Below are 13,817 nucleotides of genomic sequence, written 5' to 3'. Positions count from 1 at the left end.
GCAATCAAAGCGAAGCCTTCATGTGCAGGAAATGAGTCCCGATACCCCCCCCACTGTGTCGTCCCAGGCGGGCCCCCGTCCAGGTTTGCCAGCTGTTCCGAGAGTGCCTTCACGGCCGAGGGACCTAGTTGAGAACCTCAGGTTTAGTTACCAGTCAAGTCTCCTGAGTCTCCTTCAATCTACAGCTGTGTCTCAGCATTCCTTGGCTCTCCTTACCTTCCTTGGTAATTTTGAGAATTCCAGGCGTTGGCTTTGAAGACTGTCCTTGGTTGGCTTCTGCTCCTTCTTCCTGATGTGACTCAGGTTGTGCGTCTTTGGCAGGACCCGCCCAGGCGGTGCCGGCCTCTTCAGTCACTGGCTCCATGTACCTGGGTCCGTTTGTACCCTGGCTGGCCAAGTTGGTGAAGCTTCTCTGCTGTAGGAGAAGCAGCTTGTCCCTTTGGAAATCAGGATGTTGGGAGGCATGCTGGGACTCTGTGAATACCTCATTCTTCAGGCTTCCAGCTTGCTTATAAATGTTACTGTGGATGCTTGTTTTGTATTTTCTGCAGTGGCTTAACATCTGTTACTTTCATTGTTTATTTTGATGCTCCGGCTGTCCCTCGCTGGCCTCTCTGGTCCTCAGACACACTCCCGTTACTCTCGGAGCGCTTCCTCACTCCATGGCCCACAATGTTCCAGACTCCGATGGCCACTCGCCTGGAATCAGGAGCCTGGTTTCTTGCAATGGAGAATGACATTTAGAAAACCAGTTCTGGGGGGCCTGGGTGGTGCCGTCAGTGTCTGACTCTTGGTTTCGGCTCAGGTCTGACCTTGGGGTCACAGGATGGAGCACCAACGTGGGGATCTGTAGTCAGCACAGTGTCTACTTGAGTTTCTCTCCTCCTCTCCTCCTCTCTCCTCGTGCGAGTGTGTTCTCTCTCCCTCTCTCAAATAAATGAATCTTAAAAAGAGAAAAAGAAAAGGAAACCAGTTCTGGGTACTACTAGATGGGCTCCCTCCTGTTGGGCTGCCACTTTTCCCATGCCCTTGCATAGACAGAGCTAGGGAATGTACACACACACACACATACTCACATATGTTCATTTCCACGTCTGTCTGTCCGTGTAATGAGAACCCAGAGTACACACCGGTGCTTCAGCTTCAGTCTGATCCTGTGTGGGTCTTTCAGGTTTTTCCCTTATTCGTACCTGTGCCTTTCTTCTCTGCCAGTAGAAAGCTGCTTCCCATTATCTGTAAATATTTATTTGATCAGATGAGTTTCCCACTTTCACGGCCATCACCCCAGTCAGGCTCCGACCCCCTCTCCTGGTGCCTCTGCCCCGCACACCTTCCTTGTCTCTCAAGACGCCATCCCCCCCCCCCCCCCCCCCCCTCCGGCCACCAGGCCACCATGGCTCTCCATCAGCATCTCACCTTCTTGCCCTCGGCAGGATTATGCAGAAAGGAAGAAAAGGAAGGACAGAACTCTTGTTAAAAAGTGTGTCTTTTCCTGCGTATGTATGTCTGCGCCTGTGTTTATGTGCCGCGTAGCTGCTGCCATGCTTGTGGCTAGGCGGTGAGGCCAGCTCGGGGATGGTGCTCCGTAGGTTTGCCTCGCGTCGTGAGAGCCGGTGGGATGACTGCTCGTCGGCACAGGAGAGTCCATGTTTCGGATGCGGGAGCTGCGGTCTGCGCCCTTGATGCCCCTGTGGGACAGTGTGTGGGGAACAGGCCAGCAGTGCGGTGGCAGGCCCTGCAACCTCGGGGCCGGTGGCATTGTTTGCCAGCCTCTGTGCCCCTGGTGGCAGTTTTGTTTTCTTAAAAGCAAATTTATATTTTGAAGCCCTCTTATTCTGGGATTGGGAAACCCCAGAAACCTCAGTATCTGTTGTCAGAATTTGTTTTTTTAAAGACTTTTTATTTATTTGACAGAGAGGTCACAAGCAGGCAGAGAGGCAGGCAGAGAGAGGGAAGGAAGCAGGCTCCCCACCGAGCAGGGAGCTCAACGTGGGGCTCGATCCCAGGACCCTGAGACCAGGACCTGGGCCGAAGGCAGAGGCTCAACCCGCTGAGCCACCCAGGCGCCCCTGTTGTCAGAATTTTTTAGGAGCCATGGGTCTTTGACAAGAATGTCTTCTTAGAACCTAGGTTTTCGCTCACCTTGAAAGAATGAAGGCGGGTCAGCCATATCCAAACCGAAGAGAGGTGTGTCCTTGTCTCGCTGCTTCCAGCCTGAGCCCCTTGGCACTGTTCCGCCCGAGGGCGTCTTCCTGCTGTGGTGGCTTTGGAGTTAGGGGCGGGCAGCTGTTCACCCTTTTGCGTGTGGCCCTTTCAGCTGGCCAAGATGAGTCATGGAAATCCTCTCCCACAGATTTTGGGGTTTTTTCCACCTCCCTGTTCCTTTCTACCTGGAGCCACGCCTTCCCGGCGCTCATGCTTCCCCTGATTTCCACATGGTCAGAGCTCAGCGCCTGCCGTCTTCCCCAGACCAGCTTTCCCGGCACCTTCTCCATCTCCGCCAGGAGCAGATGCCCGCCTGTGCTTGGACGGAAGACCTCCGTGTTGTCCTCGGCTCCTCGGGTGCGCACCCCCAATCTGGCTGTCCGCGGATGGTCTCACTGCGGTCGCCTCCGTCACGTGCCCCCCTTCATTGCTCCTTCTGCCCCGGCCTGAGCCAGCGTCATCATGGGAGTCGTCCAGTCCTGTGTCTGCCTGTGCCCGGCTCCTTACAGAAGCCAGAGTGAACCAGTTCACGGGCGGACCAGCTGGGGTGGCTTCTCTGCTCAGATCCTGCTTTCCCTCCCGTTCGGAATGAAAGCTGAGGTCCTTTCTCTGACCTACAGGGCCCTCCCCGGTTTGTCTCCCCATCAGTCCCATCTCCCGTTTTGTCTGATTTCCGCCTCCTCTCCCTGCTGCAGCCACGCTGGCCACTTCGCTTTCCTTACACAAAGCAGGCATGTTCCTTGCCTCGGGCCTTTGGGCTCGCCGTGCCCAGTGCCGCCAGTACTCTGCGCAGCTGGCCTGGCCAGCTTCCTGCTTCCGCTGGGTCCTTCCTCAGAGGCCCCCTCCCAGGCTGGCACGTGCACGCGTGCGCGTGCGCGCGCGCGCGCACACACACACACACACACACACACACACACACACACTCTGGGTCAGCGCCGTGAGCTCGGAGGCTTGGGTTGGGTTTTGTTGGCTGCTGTGTCCCTGCCGCCTGCTCAGTGGCTCTGTGACTCGCACCTTAAAGGAGCCGGGTGGGTGAGCGGAGCTGCTCAGCAGCCCCAGCCGGCTCTGCGCACCCCAGTCCCGTTGCTTCCTGCCTGAGCTGCTCAGAGGCCGCATCCGCTTGCCCTGCCTGCTTCCCACCGTCTTTCCGCGCTCAGACTGGCACGCTGTGGCCTCTTTCCTCGTGCGATGACTCGCTGATCCTTTGCACATCCCGTGTTTCTCTGGTCTGTGACGTAGCTTCGCTCAGGCTGCTCCCCTTCTCCCTCCTCATTTCCATGCTTGCGGCTCTGCTGGCTCAGGTTCTGCCAGGTGCCCCCCAGCTCGTCCGCAGGAGCTCCTGTGTCACCCAGAGGAGCTCTTGGTGCAGCATCCTGGCCCTGTGCGGCCTCCTCTCCGGTGTCTTCCTGCTCTTTGTTTAGCTGTTTGCGCTCATTGTCAGCCACTTTGCCGGATCCCACCTTGATCTTGGTAAGCACGGTATACGATTGTGGAATTTAATTGCATAGATTAAGGTAGAACATCTTATTAAGATATTGCGGTGTCTTATTTTCGAAAACCTAGAAAGTTTTCTCTTTGGGAGAGAGCTGATTATCTTAGGGATTTTTTTTTTTAAAGATTTTGTTTATTTATTTGAGAGAGAGACAGTGAGAGAGAGCATGAGCGAGGAGAAGGTCAGAGAGAGAAGCAGACTCCCCGTGGAGCTGGGAGCCCGATTTGGGACTCGATCCCGGGACTCCGGGATCACGACCTGAGCCGAAGGCAGTCGTCCAACCAACTGAGCCACCCAGGCGTCCCATCTTAGGGATTTTTAAAGTTTAAAACCCCTCAAACCTTTTCTTCCTGTTTCTTTGTCTTGTGAAGTCGGTCTCCTGGCCCAATTGTGGGATGCCAGCCGTTGCTTCCACACGGGCTGCGCTGTGCAGTATCTGTCTATTGTGTAAATTAAGAGTAGGTTTAATGGCATTTGATCTGACACAATTAGATAAGATGGGCTTACTAGTGTCACTCACTAATACTTGTTACGTGTAGCCCAGGTATGTCGTAGATTCTTCAGCTCGAGGCAGGAGAGATCAAGAGATTTATTTTTATAATTTTTTTTTTTTAAGATTTTCATTTATTTGACAGAGCACAAGTAGGCAGAGAGGCAGGCAGAGAGAGAGAGGAGGAAGAGGCAGGCTCCCTGCCGAGCAGAGAGCCCGATGTGAGGCTCGATCCCAGGACCCTGGGATCATGACCTGAGCCGAAGGCAGAGGCTTTAACCACTGAGCCACCCAGGCGCCCCAGAGATTTATTTTTTAAAAACTTCCCTTCATTGAGAGACCTATTTAAATCGTTTGCACTGTAAGTTCATGTAACATGACATGAGAAGTCTCACCGGTGCTGAGCTCTGTCTTCACTGACCACTCGTCCTGTAACAGACGCATGTGCCTCCTGTGGCTCTGTGCCGTGTTGGGCCATTGCTGCAGATACCAAGTATAAGCCGAAAAAATTGGGGCTCGCTCCCAAGCGGATGGCCACGAAGTATGTTGGAGTGGCTTTTTCGGCGTCCCCTGTTGCCTTTCTTTACCCTTTCTGTTCTGATCTTTGGTGTTAATTACTTTGTTCTTGTGGTTGGCATTTTTATTGTTGTTCTTCGTGTTGATGCGGAAATAACTTCTAGAATTTCGTTTTCGTCTGATGAGCTTCCTTCACCCGCCTTAGCCTTTAGTGCCGGAGAAGGCTCTTCAGGGTTGTGCGGTCCTCCAGCGGTGAAGTCCTAGAGAGTAGCCTACAGGCTGTTTTAGAAACTCTAACCGTGAGTGTTTTCCTGTGAATAGATGCACGATGAATAATTCCAGAAGCCACAAAGTCCTCGTTACTCCAAAGTACCCGTTGCTGCCAGAAGAAAGGGTTTTAATTCCGTGCCTCTGTTTAAAGAAGGCTGACTCCTGGTCCCGAGTGTTTTCTTTTTAGAAACAAGTTAGCAGTATAAGGCCTGTCCTGTTCAATTGATTGTGTTCCCCTTGCTGGGTTGTTTATGTTTCTGGTAGGATCAGTGCAACAGATCTTTCTGGACGTGCTGCAGCCGGCATCGTTTTCTTTCTTATTTTTTTCTTAATTGCCGGTCTGTTTTTCATTGTGAAGAATGATCATTTTTCTGCCTTTCAGATACTTGAAAGGTATCTGTGCCCGTGTGTAATTTAACACTCAGATAACACTTTCTTTGGCAGCGGTGTACCTCACGACATTTTCTCTTGTATTACTTCCGAGAAAGAGGTAACCTGGTTTTACAACCTATCTGGCAGGTTAGATCCCTTTAAGGTGAGGCTTCATGTAAAATACACTGGATGACTGCGTGAATCCTTCTGTGCCCTCTTCATGAAATTGGCAGGAGGGGCGCCTGGGTGGCTCAGTGGGTTAAAGCCTCTGCCTTCAGCTCAGGTCATGATCCCAGGGTCCTGGGATCGAGCCCCGCATCAGGCTCTCTGCTCAGCAGAAGGCCTGCTTCTCCCTCTCTCTCTGCCTGCCTGTCTGCCTACTTGTGATCTGTGTCTGTCAAATAAATAAATAAAATCTTAAAAAAAAAAAAAGTTTTAAAATTGGCAGGAAATATTTCAAAATCTGAAAGGTAATAATAGTTCGAATAATTTTAAAACATAGTTTCTCTGAAAGAAAGTGGTAAGGATTTGACTTGGATGCAAATTAGTTTGTCCTTAGGAATTATTTTATGGTAGAAGGTGAGGATGTATCTACCAAGCTCTTGCCGGAAGAGCTGGCAAAATGTATGGGGAATTAAACTGCTGTTCCTGCGTGCCTGGGTGGCTCCGTCCGTTCAGTGTCCAACTCTCTCAGCTCAAGTCTTGATCCCAGGGTCATGAGTTCAAGCCCCACGTTGGGCTTCACGCTCTGTGTGGAGCCTACTTATGAAATAAATAAAATGCTGTGGGGGAAGAGCCCTGGAGACAGAGGGTTGCACAGGGTGAGACCGGAGAGTCTGAGGTGGAGGCAGAGCGGAGGGACGATGTGGGACCGAGATCCCCTCTCAGGCTGCGAGGGGCTCAGCGTTCCTGGCATTGTTTGTTATGCTCAGTTTGCTCGTTTTTCTCGTTTGTTTTAACCTTTCTGAGTTTTGAAGCTGCCTTAAAACTTTTTTTCCCCCCGAGAGAAGTGAGGAGTGACTCAAGAAATGATAAGGTGTTCAGTGCCCGAGCCCTCCCTGTCTGCTCTCCTCCCTGCGTGTCTCTGTGGCGCTCTGGCCTGGGTGCGTGTGGGACTGACTCCGCCCGCTTGCTCTGTTCCGTTCCGTTCCGCAGGCCGCCCAGAGCTGCCGGAGTGACTGCTCGCCGCGCCGGACTGTGCTTCTGTGCTGCAGATGGAGGGGAGGACTCAGTTGTCTGGGCCGGAGTGAGAGGAGCCTGAGGCCCAAGATGGAGAAGAAACGAAGAAAGAAATGAAAGCCTCTTTCCAGGCCAAACCACAAAAGGCCATGAAATTTAACTTCTTTTTATGTTGGACAAGACTGTAAAATGGCTGATCAATAATGTTTCAGCTTTTTGCCGAAACAAAAATTAACTTATAATCAAGGAAGAAAAAAGTGTGATTTGAATTTATGTGATTTTACGACCATATTCACTTTTGACCATGAAGCTTGTGAACATCTGGCTGCTTCTGCTCGTGGTTTTGCTCTGCGGGAGGAAACATCTGGGGGACAGGTTGGAGAAGAAGTCTTTCGAAAAGGCCCCGTGCCCTGGCTGTTCCCACCTGACGTTGAAGGTGGAATTCTCCTCAACGGTTGTGGAATATGGTAATGATACTATTTTAGTCCCCTCCCCATTTAAAAAAAAAAAACTTAACTCTAAATAATTAGCTTTTGCCAAAAAAGTCATTTCCCTCTTTTCTATGATTTGACATGAGGTGAGTGCACAGTACTTAGATGTTCTCTCTGCTGAAGTTGGCTTTCCCGGGATACATTGGCACTGGGAATTTCTTCCCTAAAACCTGACTCTGCGGAACAGGTGCCATTGTAGCCGCTGAGGGTGGGGAGTTGGGAGATGCCAAATGCTCAGGAAAATAAAACCGAGCCTTTCCTTCCGAATCCCTTTCTCCTGTTTGAAAAAGTTACACGCGTTTCTTTGCCATATATTCAGAATTCTCTTGATCTTTGCTTTTTGAAAAACAGCACAGGGATCTGATATTAAGGGGTGGATTCTGTGATCGGGGGCTCATACAGATCGCTTGACCTCAGAGCCTGGAGGACTGCTCTGTAGGGCATTTAGACCAGTCTTGGTTTACTGCTCCTCCTACTGTCAGTTTTAGGATCTGTAGGTTTTCTTTTGCCAGGGAACTCTGAGAGTAGGTGCACTCTTACGTAACAATACAGGGACATAAATTCTTATTTTTATTTGTGGTCATTGATTTCAGAATACATCGTGGCTTTCAATGGATACTTTACAGCCAAAGCTAGAAATTCTTTTATTTCAAGTGCCCTGAAGAGCAGTGAAATAGACAACTGGAGAATCATTCCTCGAAACAACCCATCCAGTGACTACCCTAGTGATTTTGAGGTGATTCAGATCAAAGAGAAACAGAAAGCGGGGCTGCTGACCCTTGAAGACCATCCCAACATCAAACGGGTGACGCCCCAGCGCAAAGTCTTCCGTTCGCTCAAGTACGCGGAGTGTGAGTACCGTGGGCTTGGGCTCCGCGCGGCCGCATCTGCTGCGGCCCGTGCTCAGCTGCGGCGCGGGGACAGAGTGTGCGTGTCCTGTGGGCCGGCCAGAGTGGTCCAGGAAGGCCCCGAGTCCCTTCATCCAGTTTCGTCCGTGGTGAACATTTTCTTGCCAGGCATCTGAAACACTAGAAACAGATGTCCTGCTGTTTGGTGGGAAAAAAATCTGCAGGTTTGCAGGAGGACGATGGTGATGCTCGTGTCGGCCGGTGCCCAGCCGGAGCCTGGAGTCCCCTGCGCCCCGTACATCCCCAAGTGAAAGGCGTGTCTTCGGGTCTCCCTCTTGGTTGCGCTGTGCTTGTCAGTGTGTGTTTTTAGTTTTAAGGCGTCTCGGAAAACACCCTTTCCGTGGGGTTCGTTTTGTTTTTCTGAGAGCCTTCTCTCCACGCACGGCGGCGCGGCCTGTTTCAGTCGCAGGCTGCGCAGGGGTGAGGACGGAGGGAACTTGATGATTCTCCTTTCAGCCCCAGGGCTTATTCTGTCCCGCTTCTATACAGCTTGGGCTCGTCAGGGTAGAGCTTACCCTTAAATAATAAATTACATATTTATTACTTAACATTTTCTGAAGCATATTTACTACCAAAAAAAGGGCTTTTTTCCCATTTGTGATAAAGTAGGGTAACAGATTGCCAGCTCTGTTATCATTTACTGTCATTTATTTCCCTGGAGGAAAGAGAAGGAAAGTTCTCTTTTTCTCCCTTTGTCTGTCAGGTAGTAGGCATGAGAGCCTGAGGTTCAGGAAGGGACAGGGGGAAGCCGCGTGAATTTGCATAGTGGGACAAGCCAGCTCTCGGGCGCCCCAGAGGTCAGCTGTCCGGCTTCCTCAGCGCTTTGTGCCAGGCCAGATGTTGTGTGATGCTTTTTCTCTTTGAAAAGCAGTAGCCTCAGAGCAATCCAGTAAGTAAAAGCAAACCAGACCTTGTCCACTTAGCCAGATAAGTGGCTTACATGAGCTTTTCTGTTTTACTTTTTTACCATAAAGAGCCCCAGGACATTGTAAGAAGCACGGAAATGCCTGACTTTAGCAGAGCAGTCCTGGCCTCTCAGGGCCGGGTTCCTTTCTCTGCTTCTCCGCCATGATTGTCAGACACAGAGCTTGACGCCCCCTGAGGCCGTGCTGCGCTGCTGGCAGTCCCAGTCGGCCTTGTCGCCATCTGCTGCCTCGCGTGGTGAGCCGCTTTCCTGTGGGCTCCAGCTTTTCCTGTCCAAAAATGGGAGATAATGCTACCTACCTCCAAGGGTTCTCACGAAGATGAAATAAAATAGTGCAAGTGTGAGAGCTTAGCAGAGTTTTTAGGATGTAAATAGACGTTAAATACTGCTTGTTTCTCTGGCTGTGTTGTGAGCAGGCTCTGCTTTATTTTAGCTGGAGCCTGTCCCACCCTGGCTCCCGTCCCTGGCCCTATCCATGGGCTGGAAGACAGAGCCAACCTGTTTGCCGCAAGACAGTGTTTAAAGATATTTTCAAGATATCTGTGGTGTCCTTGATGGATTCTCCTCTCCAGATCCTTCAGCTTGTCCCTCACCTGACACGGGTTCAATCCCTCTTACCATTTTAACTGCTTTCCTTCCAGTACTCTCCAGGCTCTCTGAATTGCTCTTACAGAGCCAAGTTCATTACTCAGGTGTAGTCTGGTCCGCCTCATGCCGACAGAGCAGATCCTCGTGTGCTATCAACACCCGTCTTCCGTCAACACCTCCAGTATTGTCCCCCACTGTTGACTTTTTTTTTTATTAGACAGAGAGAGTTCATAAATAGGCAGAGGCAGGCAGAGGGAGAGAGGAGGAAGCAGGCTCCCCACCGAGCAGAGAACCCGACATGGGGCTTGATCCCAGGACCCCAAGACCATGACCTGAGCGAAGGCAGAGGCTCAACCCACTGAGCCACTCAGGCGCCCCCCCCCCACCCCTCCACACTGTTGACTTAAAGAGCAGAGTCAACACGGCGAGTTCAGTGCAGAATAATTTCAGTTGGTCTGTGCAAATAATTACTTAATGGAGTTGACACAACTACATGTTTTCCCAGGTCCCTGTACCCTTTCGTGGGGAGCCTGGTAAGACTGGACGGCACGGTAGGCATTAGCTCTAGAGACACAATGTCAGTCGCAGCAGCATAGCTGTGTTCTGCTGAAAGCCGATCTGAGATGCAGGTTTTCGCATGATAGCACGGTCCTGAAAGGTAAGGACCCCTCCTGTGGCGGTTCTTTTGCTTTTTTCTTCCATTTTTTCACCAAGTAGGGTCCTTACAGATAGCGGAACCCGTGGACTCAGTGCCACGGGGCGGGTGCTGATGCGCACAGGGCTGGTTCGCCTGCAGGATCGAGAGGAGACACGGTTCGTCGCCTTGCGAACCCCCAACTCCTTTTCTAGCGCATCTGCTTTGGAACGGGGACACTGTAGGCGGCGTGTTGAGAGTAGCGAGCAGTGCGCGGTTGGCAGAAGGTCCCGCTGCTGTCAGACCAGAGACAGGTGTGGTGGCTTAACACGGGCCCCTCCTCCTGTGCCAGGAGCCCAGTGCTGAGAAGCTTCGCCATCGCGGGGGGCCGTTCGCTTCCTTGTTGTTTTGTTGTTGTCGTCGTTGTCTTCAACCCTTCTGGCCCAGGGAGAGCAAGTTGCACGAAAGCTCGGGAATTTCTGGGTCCTTCAGCTGCAGCCACGGCTGGCTATTTGTTTCAACGCAGCGGTTTGCCAGTCTGCCTTCCGCCAGTTAGAAAAGGCCAAGTAGAGGACTCTTGGGGAACAATGATGTCAGCTAAGTGATGTCCTGTGGGTGTGACTGCATGGAGAAAGCCCTCTGGTGGGGGTAGAGGACTCCCCCTCTGGTCACCTGGGCTTTCAGGGCTGGTCGCCGCCCTTCTCAGAGTGGGTGTTCTCCCCACCGGCTCGGGCTGTCCCCGTGCCGCTCCGCGTCTCATCTCTCTCTCTCCTTGGCTCTAGCTGACCCCGTCGCACCCTGTAACGAAACCCGGTGGAGCCAGAAGTGGCAGTCGTCGCGCCCGCTGCGAAGAGCCAGTCTCTCCCTGGGCTCTGGGTTTTGGCACGCTACAGGGAGACACTCGAGTAGACGGCTGCTGAGAGCCATCCCGCGCCAGGTCGCCCAGACCCTGCAGGCGGACGTGCTCTGGCAGATGGGCTACACAGGTGTGTGCTGTTCGCCCGGGACCCGAGTGGGGCTGGTGGCCAGCGCGCCCTCCGTCTCAGGCACCTGGCGCAGCCACAGCCTCGGGCCTCGGCCCTTCCACTGTGTGTGGAGTCACACACGTCCGGCAGCCCTGCCTTTGACCTCTGCTGTGCTGGGCATCTGGCTCTGCCTTTTTAGGTCGTTGAATCCTCTGTTCCTTCGGTGTGTTTCTGTACCATTTCTGAGGTTGGGGGTAGATGGTGGAGCATTTCTCTCCTGTTGACGTGCAGGTGAACGCACAGCAGCTGTTCAGGGAATGAGATCCAGTGCAAACATGGTTATTGTGAAGGGATAACATGAAAATGAACTTATCCCTTGAGAGTGGAGCTCTGTGCAGAGTGGCTGAGTTATAGTCCGTGCACCCGTTGCTTAGTTTCAAAGCAAGAGATGGCATTAGTGACCATATCCTAGGAAATAGAACAGCCACTACAGTATTTCTCCCGTGCATCACGGCAGAAAATCGCTGTCATAACTAACTGTGAAGGTTTGAACCCCCGCTCAAATGGAAGCCCCCTCTAGCTCCCCTTCCCCCCCCATCTCAGCTGGTCTTGGCGTCCTCACCTGTGTCCTCTAGCCTTGGAGACCCTGACCTCTCCCTTGATTCCCCCAGCCCCTGCCCTGCAGTGGATCTGAGACCGTTTAACTCTTCAGGCCTGGTGGACTGGAGTTTCAGTAAAACGATTGTCACCTCGTGGTTTTATCTCTTCAGGATGAGAACTCTTCACAAAGCAAATTCTCTAAACAGAAAAGTGTTTTCTGTCCCCCCAAACCAAGTGGTTTTTGAGGTCATGTGCATTATTTAAATGTAAGCAGTATGTTTTGCTAGTTCTCTCAGTGTAATTGATGGTTTAACATAGTATGGACATGTCAGCACAGCTCTCACACCAGAAAGACCCCACCTCTATGACACCTGTTAGCTGTTAAACAATACGAGTGTCTTAGGTTTTTCTACCTGTTTTCTAGAATTTCCTCATCTGGCAATATCAGTCTTAACACTGGTGCATGTACCTTTTGGCCCGTATCTGAAATAGGCTCCTTGTTATAGCGAGGTGTACCGCGTAGTGGTTTTCCTTACTGTGCCCTCAGCCCCGCGTGTCGCTGGCAGCCCCGTGTGCAGAGGGGGTTAATGAGCAGTGTCTGAGGGGAGGCACGGGAATCGTCTCCTGTCCCCCGAGGGTGTGCTCTTACTTGGTGCCCCTCGTTCCATAGTGCCTCTCTAAGGAGATGAGGGGAGGGAGACCCGGGGAAGTCATCAGAAGCAGAGACTTCTGCTTCCTTCGTGTGGAGGACTGAGCCCTGGTGACAGTGGAGGGATGGGCCAAGAGATTTCCCCTGAAACCTCGAGTCTCACTTAGCAGCACGTGATGGCATCTCTCCCAGTCTCCCCTTCTCGTCTTGGCTCAGCCAGGGCCCATGGGGCACCTGACCTAATGCGCAGACGTTGGGTGGTCTCTGGCTTCTGTGACAGGTCCCAAGGAGGAACATGCGTGTTTTTTAAAAATTATTTTTATTAACATATAATGTATTATTTGCCTCAGGGGTACAGGTCTGTGCATCCTCAGGCTCACACAATTCACAGCACTCACCATAGCACGCACCCTCCCCAGTGTCCATCACCCAGTCACCCTCAGGACTGTTTTTTATAGACAAGATCCACAAAGGTGATTTTTCTAAACATGATTGTGCTTGGTTGTATTTTTCGGAATAAGGTGCTAACGTAAGGGTTGCTGTTTTTGACACTGGGCTGAGTGAGAAGCACCCCCACTTCAAAAATGTGAAGGAGAGAACCAACTGGACCAATGAGCGGACGCTGGATGACGGTGGGTGGCACTGCTGTGGTGTGACCTGGTCTCTGACCCTTGCTCCTGTCCCCGGTTGTATGGGTTAAGAGTGCGGTTTTCTGGATGCCTGTGACGACACAGTCGTGGGTAGCCGTTACCGAGACAGACCCATGTTGTTCATGTGCCTTTGGGCAGAAGTTTGTCGGACTGTCCTGGGACGTCAGGAAGTAGTGTCGGAGGCAAGAGGGCTGCCTGGTGGAGGCGCACGGACCTCCCAGTTTGGGTGGCGGTGGGGGTGCGAGGCCCAGAATCGGGGCAGCCAGGGCGTGGGCCCCGGCTGGGGGAGCATTCCGGGGCAGTGCAGCCTCTTCGTCTGCGGCTCAGAGAAGGGCGTCTTTTGAGTTGGTGGCCTTTTTCAGCTGGGTTTCACACCCAGTATCAGCCGTGTTCTGGGACTTTTCTCCTTGTGGTCTGCAGGGCTGGGCCACGGCACCTTCGTGGCAGGTGTGATAGCCAGCATGCGGGAGTGCCAAGGCTTTGCTCCAGATGCGGAACTCCATATTTTCAGGGTCTTTACCAATAACCAGGTAGGTGTTTTGAGGACCCCCAAGGCTTACGGAGTTGACATCAGAACATAAATGAAACTTGGGGGAACCTGTTCATTTAGAAGCAGCACACCTCCTCGATGCTGAGCTGCTTCTGGCATCCTGCATGTGCCACACTGTCCCTCCGTAGCCCCTGTGTGGCTTCGCCCCTTCGCTGCCCACCCCCCTTCATTGGCCTCACTTGGATCCTGAAGACCCCACCCCAAGGGCACTGAACAGGAGGGACTCCCTGTGTCTCCTTCCTTCCTGTTCTCCGGGCCTGCCCGGGGCTCCTGCGCCCCCACGTCATGGACACGGTTCTGGTGCTTTCACACGAGGGAGGAATCACGAGTTGG

At 52.4% G+C, this 13,817-nt stretch overlaps 1 protein-coding gene across 4 annotated transcripts in view; it reads left to right on the top strand.

Annotated features, from left to right (window-relative positions):
* Positions 1 to 13,817, top strand: part of LOC111153024 (membrane bound transcription factor peptidase, site 1) — a 53,257-nt gene that overhangs the window by 6,819 nt on the left and 32,621 nt on the right. For all 4 annotated transcript variants that reach the window (XR_002640979.1, XM_022511829.1, XM_022511830.1 and 1 more), the window contains exons 2-6: positions 6,501 to 6,991; positions 7,609 to 7,866; positions 10,853 to 11,056; positions 12,806 to 12,916; positions 13,355 to 13,464. Coding sequence is in view for 3 of the 4 variants with exons in the window: in XM_022511829.1 (XP_022367537.1) it covers positions 6,829 to 6,991; positions 7,609 to 7,866; positions 10,853 to 11,056; positions 12,806 to 12,916; positions 13,355 to 13,464 (846 nt within the window). In the remaining variant the exon portion in view is untranslated. The remainder of the gene's footprint in view (positions 1 to 6,500; positions 6,992 to 7,608; positions 7,867 to 10,852; positions 11,057 to 12,805; positions 12,917 to 13,354; positions 13,465 to 13,817) is intronic.

Source organism: Enhydra lutris, unplaced genomic scaffold (assembly GCF_002288905.1).
Source record: "Enhydra lutris kenyoni isolate GAN:26980312 unplaced genomic scaffold, ASM228890v2 scaffoldscaffold30, whole genome shotgun sequence".
NCBI lineage: Eukaryota > Metazoa > Chordata > Mammalia > Carnivora > Mustelidae > Enhydra > Enhydra lutris.
This window is presented reverse-complemented; position numbering and strand designations above follow the sequence as displayed.